Below are 15970 nucleotides of genomic sequence, written 5' to 3' on the forward strand. Positions count from 1 at the left end.
TTAAAAGTCAGGGTCACTGTATTTGAAAGAAGAAAAGTTGCATCAGCACAGTGACTATTTCTACACCATATACAACAACACATTTAAGGTCAACGATAGATATATATTATTATATTGCTGGATTAATCATTCACTTTATGGTAATACTTTTTTTTTGAAAAGGTTATCTCAGATATCACAGCTGGTATTGCTGATGTGGTTACTAAATTTATTAAAAACTTTCTGACAAGTAAAGATTGCTGTGTGTGATTCTTTGTGTTAGTACATGTCATTTTATTTTATTTTGTAATATAGAAATTTATGAACCAAGAGAAGATTTTACTATGATACATAAAAGTTGTTGTAACATAGGGAAAAAAAGCTACATATAAAAGAAAGTGACAGTAATTCTGTATGTTTCAGGATGGTTGTTACCATGTGAGATTAAAGTTTGCTTTGAAGCTACACAAGGGCCTGATGTGCATGAAGCTTCCCCTCGACTTCATGGCAATCTTTGCGTTAGCAGCCAATGATCCCATGAGGGAGCGACGTAATCAGATCAAACAGTTTCTCCAACAGAATATCAACAAGAGACGAGAATATCTCAAACAGAATCCCTCCATTGGAAGTATGTTACAATTCAAATGACTTATTACATGCCAACTTTTTATCTCTACTGATCTTAGACCAGGAAAGCTTATTGGATGGTCTGTTGTCTGTTGTCCATCCATCTGTTAGAACAAGTTTGTTATCGTTACTGCTCCTAAATTGGAGAATCAAAATGATGCTGCTTGAACATCCAATATTTCGATAATGTTGTTATCGCAACCCCTCCTGAATGGATGGTTGTATCAACATGAGGTTTTTACTGAAAGACTTCATACTAAGTCTGGTTCGTTCTAAATGAAAATCCAGTATAGCCACCAGAGTGGCCATCCTGAAAATCTTACCACTACTTTTGAATGGATGGACATACCCACAGGAGGTTTTCGCTGAAACACTTCTCATGATGTCTGGTTGGTTGTAAATGAAAATAGTGCTGATCTGACTGTCTAGATGGTTGTCATTTCAACATCTTGAAAATCTTGTTATGGTTACTCTTAAATAGAAATGCCAGTGTGACCTCCATTATGACCACCACAGCAGCTGATTCTTCAAATCTTTGAAAAGTAACAGTGATGTTTTCAACACTTAGCAGTTAAAAGGACGAAGTGGTCTTGAAAATTTGGAAATTATTGTTTGACTGTATAGTGTCAGTCCCCTCAAGAGACTCTTTTTTTTTTCCTTGGAGGCTACATTTCTTTGCTTGATGGTGTTTACACGTTTAGAGGTATTTAATTCCATGCATTGGTCACTGTTGACCTAATAATTCTTCAAAATTTATACTTAGAAAACAGTATAAACAGGACTGTTACATTGTTAGAATATTACACTCAGAGGAACTCTTTGGAAGAAATTGCACAAAAATACAAATATGGTTCGACAGTACTTAAATTAGTACATCATGATGTTGGCTGTCTCTTACTTAATAAAATGTTCAAGAATTAAGACTTTTGTTTGCCAGTGAAAATATTTTAAGATTTTTATTTCTTCACTAAAATGGTTTGATTAAATATTAATGCTGTCAGTTTATAGATAATATTGCAAAGGACTGTTACCTTTTTCAATTATCCTCTACTAATTTGACTGATTAAAACTTTGTATGAAAATGTGTTGAAAATATTTTCTTGCCCAGATCCTTAATTTTGGGGTCTGTCATTTTCATTGCATTGAATTGATACCAACTTAGCAGTTCATGTTAAAACTGAAAACCTTTAGTACTTTTCATAGCAGCCATAAAATGTGTGTGGGATCATGTTAGATCTATCATATTATGTTTAGAGCTTTATTGGGTACTGGTATTCAATTAGCAGTCAAGACAAGTTGGCTCAAATCTTTGTGTCATATCTGTATTTACTTTTGTTTGAAAAATGTCCCTCAAATTCCACATGTTCTTCATATTTTGTAGCCCAGTAACAAGCATGTTGTTACTTTGGAGGTTTATGGACTACTGCTAGTAAATGTAAACAAATTTATTTCATATTTGATCCTGTAAATAGTAAGAAGAGAGGGCATATACAAGAAAAAACTTTAACCTGTTCATGTAGGAACCTATTGTTTTAGGTTACCATCTGTGGCATAAACTGAGTAATGAGACTAAGACAAATTTTAATTTATTTATTATGAATTTAATGAGTATTTCTTTTGTTTTATATATTGGCTCAAAGGTTTAATAAAATGGCTGTTTTAAATGACCATTTTGAACATTCAGATTAATGATTTCTTTTCACTCGCTTTGCATTATCTTGCTATCACATTGCCCAATTCTTGTGGGATCAAGAAGTCTCCCTGAAGTTGGAATCCAGTAATAAAACTGATTCTCTGTATTTTATAGTTCTGCTGTTGACAGTGTTCATTATTCACCAGTAACCAATGCAAATAATTTCTGATTACCTGTATGACTCGCATATAGCTAAATGAGTAGACACCTCCATCAGTTCATTGATTAGAAGTTCAAAATTCACAGTTATAGTGGTGTTCTTTTTTGCCATTTACTTAAATAACTATATTTTTTTTAGATGTCTACATTTAAACGTAATAACCTTTATATGTTTTTAATTTACATATGTTCTTGTTTTCGTTTCAGACAAGATCTTTTTGTACTTGCCTGACTACGTTATGCCTTACACCATTCATCTTCTGGCCCATGACCCAGACCTTAAGACGTATGATCACATAGAAGCCCTAGGAAATATCAAGGAGTAAGCATTGTTAGCTCTACTGGTCAGAAGAGCTTATGGGGTGGTCTTTTGACCCTCATCTTTCATCTATTAGCACAAGCTTTTTATTGCTACACATTAATCCCATGTTCTAGTTTCAATTGAAAATGGAAACACTCAGATATCCAATATGACTGGCATGTTGAAAATCTTTGTTATCACTACTCTATGGGTGGTCATATCAGATTGAGGTTTTGGACATAGTGACTTCTACTGATGCCTAATTCATACTAACTGAAAACTGTGCCAATTAGACCTCCAGTATGTCTGCCACAATGGCCATCTTGAAAATCTTGTTATTGCTACTTCTTTTAGATGGCTGGTAATATCAACTTTGTGCTTTCACCAAAAGACTTATTACAGTGTCTTATAGGTCCTAAATTGAAATGGTGTCAGTCTGATATTCAGTATGGCCATCATGGCAGTCATCTTGAAAATCTTGTTATTATTGATCCTCCAAAAGAGAAAGTCATATCAACATGAGTTTTCACAAAAATGCTAAATGAAAATGGTGTTGAACATATATCCAGTATGGTTTCCATCTTAAAAATCATTTTACATCTACACCTCATCAGTGGGTTGTCTTATCAAAATGGGGTTTTTGCTAAAGACTTATTATGTCTAATTCGTCCTAAATAAATAAAGGTACTTGTCTGATGTCCATTATGGCAGCCATAGTGGCCATATTAAAAATCTTACTATTGCTACTTCTCCAACATGGATATTCATATCAGCTTGGGGTTTTCACTAAAGACTTCCTATGATGTGTAGCTGACCTAAATAAAAAAATGTGTTGATCTGACAATCAATATGGCTGCCACAGCAGCCATCTTAAATTCTAGTTGTCACAGCTTCACCTGAACACAGAGTCAAATGAGTTTTCACCAAAAGACTTCTTATGATGTACAGTTGAACATCATGCTATTGCCAGTCCTGATTGTACAAAGTTTTCACCGAAATACTACTTATGATGTCATTGCTACTCCTCCTGGACGGAAAGTCATACTGACATGGTGTTTTGACCAAACTACTTCTTTGATGTCTGGTTGGTCATCAATGAAAACAATGCCATTGTGAGCTCAAATATGATTGCCACAGTGGCCATCTTGAAAATCTTGTTACCAATACTTGTCCTGAGTAAAATGCTCAGCATGAGGTTTTTACTCAAAGATTTCTTATAATGTTCTGTTGATTCTAAATTAAAGTGGTGGCTGATCTGGCATCCAGTATCTGGTCATCCTGAAAATCTTATTTTCACTACTGCTTTTAAATAAAGTAATTTCAACGTGGGGGTTTGATCAGAAGAGTTTTTATGGTGTCAGTTATGTTTTTAATGAAAATAAATTACCATCAGTATTGAAAAATCATTAACTCCTCACAAATGGATGGCTATATCAACATGTGGATATCACCAGTAGACTTCCTAGTTTGTCCAAAATGAAAATGGTGCCATTCATACAATCAGCTTGGCTGCTACAATGACTGTCACTTTTGTCATCTTGTGGTAACTTTTGCTCCAACTTGATATCCCATTGATCTCTGTTTTGCCAACATGAATCGCAAACTGCAGATATGGTGCTGCATTGTTCCATTACCACTTTTATGCCTAACCTTGACATAGGCAGAGATGCTGCCAAGGCATAAATCATGCAAATCTTTTACAAAATTCGCACACTTGAAGACCAGTGATATGCCAGAGCTCCTGCAAGTTAGTTCAAAGTGGCACATATGAAAATATACTCTGTACAGTATACAACTTTTTTTCAGCCATTCACCCTTAAAGTGCTTGTTCTGACATGACTCTTTTCATGAGGGCTGTTTCATTAAAATATACTTGTGACTGGGTTAAGGCAGTTTTGAATTTGGGTAGCCACCCCAAGATGTTATTAAGGCCTTTAAGGCCCCACCAATAGAATTTGTTTACTGTTAAAATCACCCACCAGTAGCTTGGGGGTAGGGTTGTAGTACAACCTTCTACAAAGTTGTATACATACATACATACATACATACATATAAAGAATCATTATGCCATATAACAGGAAATTGAGATTGTTACAACATTACAACCTAGAAAATATTCAGAGTCATCGTTGTTTTTTTCTCATAAGTTTTATGTACACGATATATACTGGTAAGATTATTCTGAGAAAAATTTATTTCATCTTGTATGAAATTGTACACAGACATTTGTATAAATACATGTTATCATGAAAAAAGCAATAAGCCAGTAAGTGTCAACATGTACAAAATAGCTGGTGAATCATAAAAACGTCTATGTTCAATAACAAGTAAATTAGTCCATTATTTACATTATTTATTTGGATGGACCGAAATTGCCAATGGTCATGTTTTTTATTGATCTGAGATTTGTAAAGTGGAAGGCTTTATTTATTATGTTTAGCTTACAGTTTTAGGCAGACCTTCAAAACCAGATATTTCAACCACCTATAGAGGCAATTTTATTGAATAAACAATGGGGGACATGCAATTTCAAACCAAACTATCCAGGCATATATTTTTTAAAAACTACCATCCCTGGGTCCTGTGTATGTTTTAATCAAATATCCCCAACTGTTTACACCTCTGGTTTCTTCAGCTTGACATAAATGGTTGTTAAACTAAATCTAATTTACTCAGTCTTGCCTCCTCTTCTTTTACAGCTGTCTGTGGTTTATGATGGAGCCTTTAGTGAGTAGAAGTGAGGATTACAACTATCAGTTTTTCCGAAGACTCATTGAAAATATTAAACAGGCAAAAGATGCTCAGGGACCTGATGATGAAGACATGAACAAGGTGAAGATTTTCAATTTTAACTTTTTTAAGTAAACAGTTTTAAATGCAGTAGGATCCTCAGCTGTTTATCTTAATGCCTGTTTAGTCTTTTTTTTAATCCATCTTGCAGCTTTGTCATTTGTTTCTTGAATAATATTGGGGCCTCGAGTGGTGTAAAGCGCTCTCCGTTACGGATCAGTGCCATCTCACCTCTGTCTGTCTGGGTTTGAGTCTAGGATTTGGCCAATGTGGGTATTTGAGAAAGCTTGCCAGTAGCTTCTCGTGGGTCGGTGGTTCTTCCTAGGATTTTCCCGGGTTCTTCCTTTACCATTAATACTGGCCGCCATGAATAGCCTATCATGTACTGAAAAATGGCGTTAAACCCCACAACAACAACAACAACAACATGAATAATAATTTTGTCATGTCTTAGTACTGTATGTACAACTTTGTCTAATCTAGACCCAAGAGGTGTTTTTTTTTTTTTTAATCTATTAAATTCCTCCTTCCAATCCTTTCAGGTTATAACACTATAATACAATTAAGGTGGAAGTATTGTTGTCCTGTGCTTAGGGCTATTACAGTTAAAAAAAAGTATGGACCCATGTAAGGCACTTTTAATGTGGAGTTATAACCCATAGATGAAGTTTAGAATTTAGTATCATTTTCATATGAACTATCAGAGTAATCTGAGTGCCCTGGTTTGTATGTTTAAAAACTGCCTCCCTTGGGTACCATGCTTGTTTATATGGAACAGCCCTGAATATATTGTGCAGTTATCACTTTACTGTACAATCAGTCCAAGATGTTTCAGAAAAATCATTTGTAGCCTTCTGTTAGGGAGAAGTACAGCGTTCCATGCCAACAGTACATTGGTGTCTTTGCCTTAAGTTACAATATACCCAAGGACATGCACATAGGAGGACAAAGACACAGGTCAACAACCATTCCGATTTAAGTATTACTTGACAAGTCTGGTCCTGCCATGGAAAGGACTGAATTTAGTTTAAGGTAGTCGGAGGGAAAATATTTCAAATTTTAAGTTATATAAAATGTCTGCTACTGTTGGTTACGAGCACAGCATTCAAGGTCAAGGCATCAGTTGATCAGGACAAACATAATATACATCCATCCTTAGAGTTTTACCCCAACCTGTGAAGATTACGGAAATCACAGCCCACCTGTCTCACAAGATCTGCAGTCCAGCTAATAACAAATCCTTTTTCCAGCAAGTCAACTTTGCGCCACCTTTTCTACATATTGGTACAGGTTGCACTAACACTTATGATACAGACTTGCCTAGCCCTTGTAAACATTTCACTGCTGTCATCATGTCTTCCTTCAAAGTATTGCAGGATGGAAGAACAGTTTTAATTGTTACTTCCAAGCTTGTAAGGAATGTTGTTTCTAGTTCCTCTTATGGATTTGACCTCTCTGACCAGGTACAATTTGAGCAGAGAAGACTAGGAATGGTTACACTTGGGAGTCATTTCGTTTCAGCTCCAAAGTTATTAATAAGGCTGCCCATCTTGCTATGACAGCCTCCAGTAACTTGGATATAATAGGAAGGGTCATTTTACTGTGCTCTGCATTTCTGAAACCACACAACAGTTACTTTGCACCGTCACCTTCATATCCCCACTCTTGTTTGGGGGTCGTATCTAGGAAATCAGAAAATGGGCATCGCAGGAGTTGTCCCTTAAATTGTTGATACAAAATTAATTTTCAGTTTGCCATCATCAGGATCAGCCTCAAAGACAGGATGATAGCAATCTGAGAAATGATAGAGGTTGTACTAGCAAAACAACAGAGGTCAAGTGAGCAATAGGATATTGTTTCATTCTACTTCTTGCAGACAGTCTGTGAGTGTGAGTGAAAGCACACTTTTTCCTCCTAGGCCTCCCAATGCTAAATAAAGACTTGCCTCCTTTACTACATCCTGGCAACTCTCCATTGGGTGCCAGGCTCCTTCAGTTTTAGAATTCTAAGATCAGTGTATTCCTTCATAATGAGTTCTTGGTAACTAATGCTTTGGAGGGGCTTTGTATTTCATTCAGCAAGGCTCTCTATTTTTTGTCCCATTCATGACAGAAACTCCAACTGAGTTGCTGTTATTGCAAAATTCATTAAAAAGTCAAGGAATAAGTATGTAACAGCTACATTCTTTGTTCACAATATTTACCAGTTTTATAATGAATATTTAAAAAAAAATGAAGTGGTTTCCTGTGCAACATGTTCTAGACTGACAAGAAGTAAACAGGTTAGGCATAGATTATTTATAACCAACCCATGCAAAACGTTAAGCAATATTGAACTTCAGCGCTTGCTAAGGGTAGAAAATGCACTCTGATTTATTTCTGATGATGTGAATCAGCATCTACAGTAACAAGTAAATATTAAAGATATATTCAGCCCAGCTAGTTTTTACTTGATCAGGATGCGTGGTTTTAATGAGCCATGTTTGTTACTGACTTTAGGTCTGTCAATAAAACACATGCTTATGGCCATTTATGAAATGGGAAGTTGATTCAGATTACATTTCAGAAGAGTTGGGAAACAAATATGGTATCTTAACACCTCATAACTTGAGGAATATTCGTAAGTAGTTCAGGTCTTAGTACAGTATTGAATACAAATTGGCTTGCCCAAAGTAGATCCCTATCAGACAAATATTGCTTGCAATCCCACATATAATAAATATCCAGGAGTGGCAGTGCCACTGAAAATCATGGCTTTTTATGCAGTGAAATAAAAATTGTGTTCTCTTTGTTTAGCTTTGTTCACATATGAGTTGTCTTTTTTTAAAATAGAAATTATATGCCGTGTGTGATGTGGCACTGGGTCTTCTCCAGACTAACATTACCAATGTTGTCCTGAAAGAAAGCAACCTGGATCCTATTCTACCAATGCGACTCTTTACACAGCCTGATAAGGTAATTATAACAATAGATGTAGCAAGAAGTGTAGTATTATTTTTTCTTGTTTTTAGAATATAGGCAGCATAACTTCTCAAGAATTTGACAGAGACCATTCATACCAACACATTTTGTTTCATCAGTGAATGGCAGTACAGAGCAAGATTCTGTGTGTTAAAGATTTGAAGGTCATCGGGTGCTGTATTGGTCTGGAACTTGGATATTATATTACTATTTCTTTTTTGAAATAAATTACCTAATTGTAATACATATGTATCTACTGCCTCACAAATATAAATCTCCCATTCCAACAGCAAGAGAAGTGCGAAAATGTCTGCTTGCTGAGGTGGAATTTAAAGAGTTTTATCTCATTGGCTTGAGGGATTGGCACCAATTCCATTGGTCCTCTGTTATTTCTGGTACAGATGTGCATGCTCTTCCAGAGGTGTGACTATTGGGAGGGTGTGCCCATATTATAATTGGGCAAGTGTTATCAAAGAAATTTAGTTTTGTTAATAGGATATGTAATGAGAGTAAGTCAGAGGAGGAGGGAGTTAAGTAAAGAAAATTTAATCTAACAATTGCTATTCCTCACATTTGTACTATGACATTGTAGAAAATTGTTTTTGCATGCTTAGGCAGAAAACTGCACCATATGTAACTTTTTATATTTATCCATCCTGTCATGGGCCAGTATATAGTTGACATTTGTGATTATTGCTTCATTTATGTCAAGTATTAATCCTTCTTTGTTGATTTTTGACACTTGCCTATGTGAAGTCATCACAGGAAGTAGAGTATCTAACACATTACCAGCGTATATGTAGCCACACTCTCTCCTGATATCATACAAAATCACATTTATTTCATTTGATAATTCAATCAGTATGAACTGTTATGAATGCTAAATATTGACTGGGAACTCTGAAGAAATAAAATTTGATAAATAATGCTCATTTTTAATTTGCATGTTATATTGTGCAGCTCATTTTGGTGAGGGGCCCCGAGCGGTCTAAAGCACTCTCCGTTACGGATCACTGCCATCTCACCTCTGTTTGAGTTTGAGTCTCAGGCTCGGCTAACGTTGGTATGTGAGAAAGCCTGCCAGTGGCTTCTCCTGGGTCGGTGGTTCTTCCTGGGGTTTTCCAGGGTTCTTCCTCCACCAATTATACTGGCCGCCATTTATGGCCTATCTTGTGCTGAAAAATGGCGTTAAACCCTACAACAACAAATCATTTTGGTGATGGACAGTAAACTGGAGTGTACATGAAGATTACCATTGTGTCAATGATAACATGATGCCTAATACGTTTTCTAGCAGTAACATTAGTCAGTGGTCCGTGTGTATCATCAGATATGTCTGACTTGTTTTTGATGTGCCGAGAAATGAATTTGTTTTGTATGTTCAGATGATGATAAGCCTCATTAATGAATGTTATTATTTAAAAAGTGTGCTTCTTGTGTTATTATTAAATGTGCTTTTGATTCATATTTCAGTCTAGCTTCAATACTCAGTCATACTTACCAAAGGAATTCAACTTTGACAATAAGGTAAGAAATTATTATTTTCAATCTGAAATTAGCTTAGCATGATTATGTCTCTGTTCTGTAGGTTTTGATAATTACCAATCATCCAATGTACCAGAATGGGATGCACTATGAAATTTTCCAGTTTGGATTGGATTCGTATTCAGCCTTATTCATTACCTATTATTAATGTGTATCTTTCATAATTTTATTCTTTCTGAGTGTTTTTTTTATTGCTGATTAATGCATTTTTATGTATACCTTTATTAAGAAATTTGTTTTACATTATGTATACAAGCTTGAAAATACTTTGTAGTTTTTTTTGTTACTTCAAGCCATGAATTTAAAAACCCAGTGAATATTTTTTATCTTGGAAGACGATATGTCTCTTCTCCAAATCCACAAATTTAATTAGAGGTGGGTGGTATTATCAGAATACCAGTTAACCACAGTATTTTTTTTCCAGTGGTAAGTACCATGGTAGTTTTTCACTATACCAGTACTTCGGTAGTTTCCATCAGTAAGGAGTGGACAGAAATTTCCAAGTAATTTTGTTGTGAAGTTGTAGCCTGCTACCTTGGCCTCAAAAATGATGCAAACAAGAATAGGCATGCACTGTTGAATGTCTAACAAATTCAAGATGGCAAAAATAATATAGACTGCATTGGCAATTAAGAAATGACATCTAGAAATACTTTTTGATATCTTAATTGTACATTAAATAGGTACCGACTATTGATTTAGGGTATGCCATTATGCAGCACTGTAATTTTCAGCCATTTTGAGGGGTGGGGTGGGTTTACAGTGACACCTTGCACATCCATATGGTTGTGCTTTAATTGTATCAGAAATGCTTTATTTGAATGAAATTTTGTTTTACCAATTTTTTACATTAACATTTTTGAAATTACAGATTTTCCTGTCATGCACCATTCTAATGCAATAATGGAACAAATTTACAGTTTTGCCATTTATATCTTTCTTGTTTAAAAAATAATCTTTTACTAGTTCAATTGAGATAGCCATGACTGGAAATCTAGGTAGATCAAATATTAACATTAGTACTACATGAAATACATGCTTATATAATAGGTCTGTATTCGTTTCAACACAAATTATTAGACACATGCAGCTGTTAATTAATGTTAACATGAAAAATGCACTCTTCTGTAAGGTATAGAGCATGTTCACCTGGTCACTATTAAAGATGGTCGATATTCAAATAATTTATTTTTTTTTAAACATAATTCCTCTTTCATCATAATAATTTCCTGTTTAATCTTGTCAGGTACATATGACATTTCGACTTCATAAGTGATGTTATTTGATGTAAATCAGTATTAGCAGTTTTATTCAGTTTTATAAATGGAAAAATAGCTTATGTTGTAGACAGATCACCAGTATGCATAATGCACCAATATCGTTACAGTGAATGAATGCAATCAAATAAGCGATTGAAGTACTCATCATAGGTGTCCAGATTTAAATCTTCTGTTGCTTACAACTTGAAATATGTAACAGGTAAAACATTTAATCTATTGGTATTGCGGTGACAATGCAGTAGTATATCACTCATTGACAATTGTCATAAACGTGTAACTGGTTCTAATGCTACATTCAATGGCATTGTATTTTTGTAAAAATATTTAGCTTTGTTGTTGCATATCTAATCCTACTGGTCGGCCTGGTGTCAGGGTAATGTGACTGGGTGGGACATCATGCTACATATCTGCGGCATGATGCCCCAGTGCTAGACATCACTATAAACTATCACACTGCAGACATCATAGTGATATGACTGAAAAATTGTTAAAACTATGTTAAAAATCCTAATCACACACACACACGCATATCTAATCCTAAATATATGTAACAGAAAAGGTAGACAGCCAATAATGCATCATCCTGCCAAATGGAGTATTCTACCATCACAGTGATATTGAGTTTTCAAGCTCGAGGTTATCAAAATCAAAGTACATTAATCAGTTGCACAGATTAGTAGGGGCATCAAATAAACAAGTATTTGTTGTTTTAAAAACTTTATTATTTCTTCTTATTGCATATATACGGGGTCTGTAGGGGACCTTGAAAACACCTATTTTCCTGAAACCAAAAGGAATTAATAAATAGTTTTCGTTTTACAGAATTAAATAAAAACAAAAGGGGAATAGTGGAACCCCAACCCACCATAATCTGCTTCATTAATGTATTCTAAAATACAAGTATTCTGCATGCATACATGTGACAGAACCAGGATCTCAAACCAGTGGATATAAAAAAAAATTCCAATAGTTTGGCTTGTAAACCAGTAGATTTTTTTTGTTTATAGGCATACATTTTCATTTTTCAATCAGATCAAAAATAAATAAGTGCATTTTTTGGACATGTGTATTCTCTTCACAGTATAATAAAACAGCCAGCTTTGAAATAAATTCGATTTAGATTTTGATCTAGTAATTATAAGCATAAGTTAGTATATCATCACTTATTGAAAAAGGAAGAGTTATTTATATTAAAATTCATTGCAGATATTTTTTTAATAGCATCCAATAGCATTTTTAGTTTCCTTCACAAGATTACTCTCTGGTGATCGCTGATAAAATTCACTATTAAGCTTCACACTTAACAGACCCTCAGTAGTTCTCTGGTCCAGATATCCCACTGAATCACTTTGCATTTGCAAAGAATGGAGAATGCCCTCTATATATGCATTAGAATGTTGTGATACAGGGAAAACTATTCTCATCATGCACAGAACATCCAGCTTCAGTCTCCTGTTGCTGGGGTTGTAAGGTTGTTGACTGCTTTCCAGCAGTTATTCATGTTAAGTTCACTCCATGGATAAAGTTCCTGGCTTGGAATTCAGATGTTCATGACTCAGATCCAAAAATTGTTGGCATATTACACCATGTACATATAAAAAAAATAAAGATTCATATTGACTTTAAATAGACAAATACATGATGTATTTATGCTTTTGTGAATAATTTATCCCAACTTTTAAATGAATTACCTTGCAGTATGATGTTAAATGATATGTCTTTATCTAGGGATTGAAATGTATTTATGTGCATGAAATACAAAAGATGCACATCTTTGAAACAAACAGTATAAACTCAGGACCTTTGCTACTCACCTGCATACACTAAAAAAACTATATCCATGCACCATTAAATCTGTGATATTTCTTAGCCAGTGGTTTCTTAGCTTTGGGAGAAAGCATGTGTTTTTGCAGTTTACCATGAACTGAAGAAAAAAAATGAAAAAGCTGCCCTAAATATTCCTCTTAAAACATGTTGAACAATACAATAACAATTAAACATGACAGAAGATCAAAATACTTGAGTGTGTCTGGCAAAATAATTTATTATGTTTGATCTTTCCATTGATCTCCCTTCCAGCAAGTCAGCCAATTTTCATCAAAGGCTCAGAAGCCATCCTGACCACCTTTTTATTCCCTTCTTACTTATAACACCTCAGAAGGTTTATTTGGCCATAAACTCCCCATATTCCAGCAATAAGTTAATTGATTAACAGCTTCATTTGTACACGAATCAATTGTTCTTGATCAGTGGATCTGCCATGCACCATTGCACCAGTTGTTGTACTGGTGAAAATTTCTGGCCACCAGTAGACTGGTTATGGCTGGTTTTTCTACTGTTGTTGATAAAACAAAAATACCATATCTGGGTTTGTTAACTAAATTTTTAAAACATACATTCTTCTACTTTTAAAAATGGTAGATTTCAACTATAAAACAGTATGTGCAGTAGATGCCTAAAAAGGTATTTTTGCCCTACCGCCAGTAAATTCACATGTATGTGCATTACCAGAAAAAATTGGTACATAATAAAATGTTGAAACTTAATGTAAAACGATTATAAAACTTACTCAAATTTTCGTTCAAATAACACATCACTCACAAAGCAATCTCTCCCTTCCCCCACACTTAACAACTGAAAAGTGACAGTACTGCAAAGTGACACTCAGTACCTCTTAAATGGACATAGTTATGACTAATACAACCAAACAGCAAGCAGTGACACAGCTGGAAATAACTGGTTTAATATGATTTCATCATTACAAACATATTTATAATTACCTCTGCAGTGTATCCCCTAGGGGTGCAAGACTGAGAGTCAAAACTCTCCTTGGTGTCAAAACTGGGGGTCAGGCTGAGTGAAAAACAAACTTTCGTATCAGAACTGGGGGTCAAATTAAAAATTTGGGGGTCTCTGAAGCGCAGATGAGGGTAAAGGGAAATACTTTCTCTGCCATCTTGAATTTCTCCATTGGTATCTGCCATTTAACAGTTGTTGTTGTAGGCTTTAATGCCATTTTTCAGCACAAGATAGACTATACATGGCAGCCAGTATTAATGGTGGGGGGAAAACCCCGGAAAGAACCACCGACCCACGAGAAGCTACTGGCAAGCTTTCTCACATACCCACATTGACTGAATCCGAGACTCGAACCCATGCAGACAGAGGTGAGATGGCAGTGATCCGTAATGGAGAGCACTTTAGACCACTCAGCCACTCAGGGCCCCCATTTAACAGTGTGTCTGGCCTTGTGTACAGAGCATCATGGAAAGCTAAAGTACCAGGCTAATGAATTTGATGATAGTAATGGCACATTTTCATTTTTCATGACAAGATAATTTGAAAAATTATTGACGTTTTACAAAATAGTTATGTTGTCACAGACTAATTTAGAATTAGTCGTTGATCATGTTTGACATATTACACACATGCAGACATGGGGGTCAAATCAAATTGGATGTTGTGAAATCTAGCCTTAGGAAAATTTTGGATTTTTAAAAAAATTTCATTTTTCAGTTATTATCTCGGAATGTTCATGTGTTTAGTACATGTATTCCTTTTTTAAGACCAAGAATCGTCCTATTATTTTCAGGAGATCAGTTGTTTTCTGCATAAATTTCATGTAGTTTCTCTATTACTGTAAATATTATTGTTCTTTTGTTGCGTCTTAGGTCTACTGGCTGACCTTGATAAATATCTTATCTGGGTGTTGGCATCCCACTCAAAGTTTCAGTGCCTATTATATCAGTAGTGTAGATAGTAGATTGCATCTTCGGGTCAACATTTCCTAATTTAATCAAGATGCTGCCTAATGTCGGCACAGTGTCTCTTGCAGGGTGTTGCCTCTGAATCATTTCACTTAAAGTAGTGTGTAGATGATAACTTATGCAATAGTTAAGATGCATATAGCAAATTCATCTTCTTAAAGTTTATGACCGTTTCTTTTTCTGCTTGGGAGTCTACAATTTTATATCAAACCTGGAGCATAAAGTTGTCTTTTTTTCAAGTAATAAATATAAGTGGGCCGATTTTGGGGGTTTTAAATCAGGGCAAAAATATTTTCTTCAAGTTATCTGAGATATGAAAATTTGTTTTTTTTTTTTTTTAAAATCCAATACTCTGCCCTCAGATAATTAAATGGTTTGTCCCTAATATAATTGGGGTACATACAGTGTGACCCTGCCATAACTCGAATTCTGATATAACATGATTGTGGCAGGCTCCTGAAATTTTGTATAGTCATTCACACATGAAAAAATATTTTTTGTTCAGAGTACGTGAAATAGTATATAAAAAATTTATTATGTTGGGGAAGAGATCGCATAAGAATTTGATTGTAATACGATCATGGCGTGGTTCCTGAAATTGTAAATACATGTACGTGTATTTTTCTCATACCGGGAAAAAATATTTTTTGTTTTCAAGTATGTGAAATAGTGTATACAAAATTTATTATCATTTTGGGGAAGACATCGTGCATGAATTAGAATATAATATGATCGTGGTGTGGTTCCTGAAATTTGAAATACATGTACGTGTATTTTTCTCGTACCGTGATTATTTTTTTAAGTACGAGAAATAGTGTGTAAAATGTTTAATATGATCATGTCATAGCTTCTGAAGTTTAATAATTGCA

The 15970-nt window shown here is 34.9% G+C and overlaps 1 protein-coding gene across 3 annotated transcripts in view; it reads left to right on the forward strand.

Moving 5' to 3' along the window:
- LOC149797423 (sister chromatid cohesion protein PDS5 homolog A-like) overlaps nt 1–15970 on the forward strand; it is a 134609-nt gene that overhangs the window by 86367 nt on the left and 32272 nt on the right. For all 3 annotated transcript variants that reach the window (XM_089962212.1, XM_089962211.1, XM_089962213.1), the window contains exons 25-29: nt 403–607; nt 2666–2780; nt 5459–5591; nt 8381–8503; nt 9983–10036. In XM_089962212.1, the coding sequence (XP_089818338.1) occupies nt 403–607; nt 2666–2780; nt 5459–5591; nt 8381–8503; nt 9983–10036 (630 nt within the window). The remainder of the gene's footprint in view (nt 1–402; nt 608–2665; nt 2781–5458; nt 5592–8380; nt 8504–9982; nt 10037–15970) is intronic.

Source organism: Sinohyriopsis cumingii, chromosome 6 (assembly GCF_028554795.1).
Source record: "Sinohyriopsis cumingii isolate HCF-2022 chromosome 6, ASM2855479v2, whole genome shotgun sequence".
NCBI lineage: Eukaryota > Metazoa > Mollusca > Bivalvia > Unionida > Unionidae > Sinohyriopsis > Sinohyriopsis cumingii.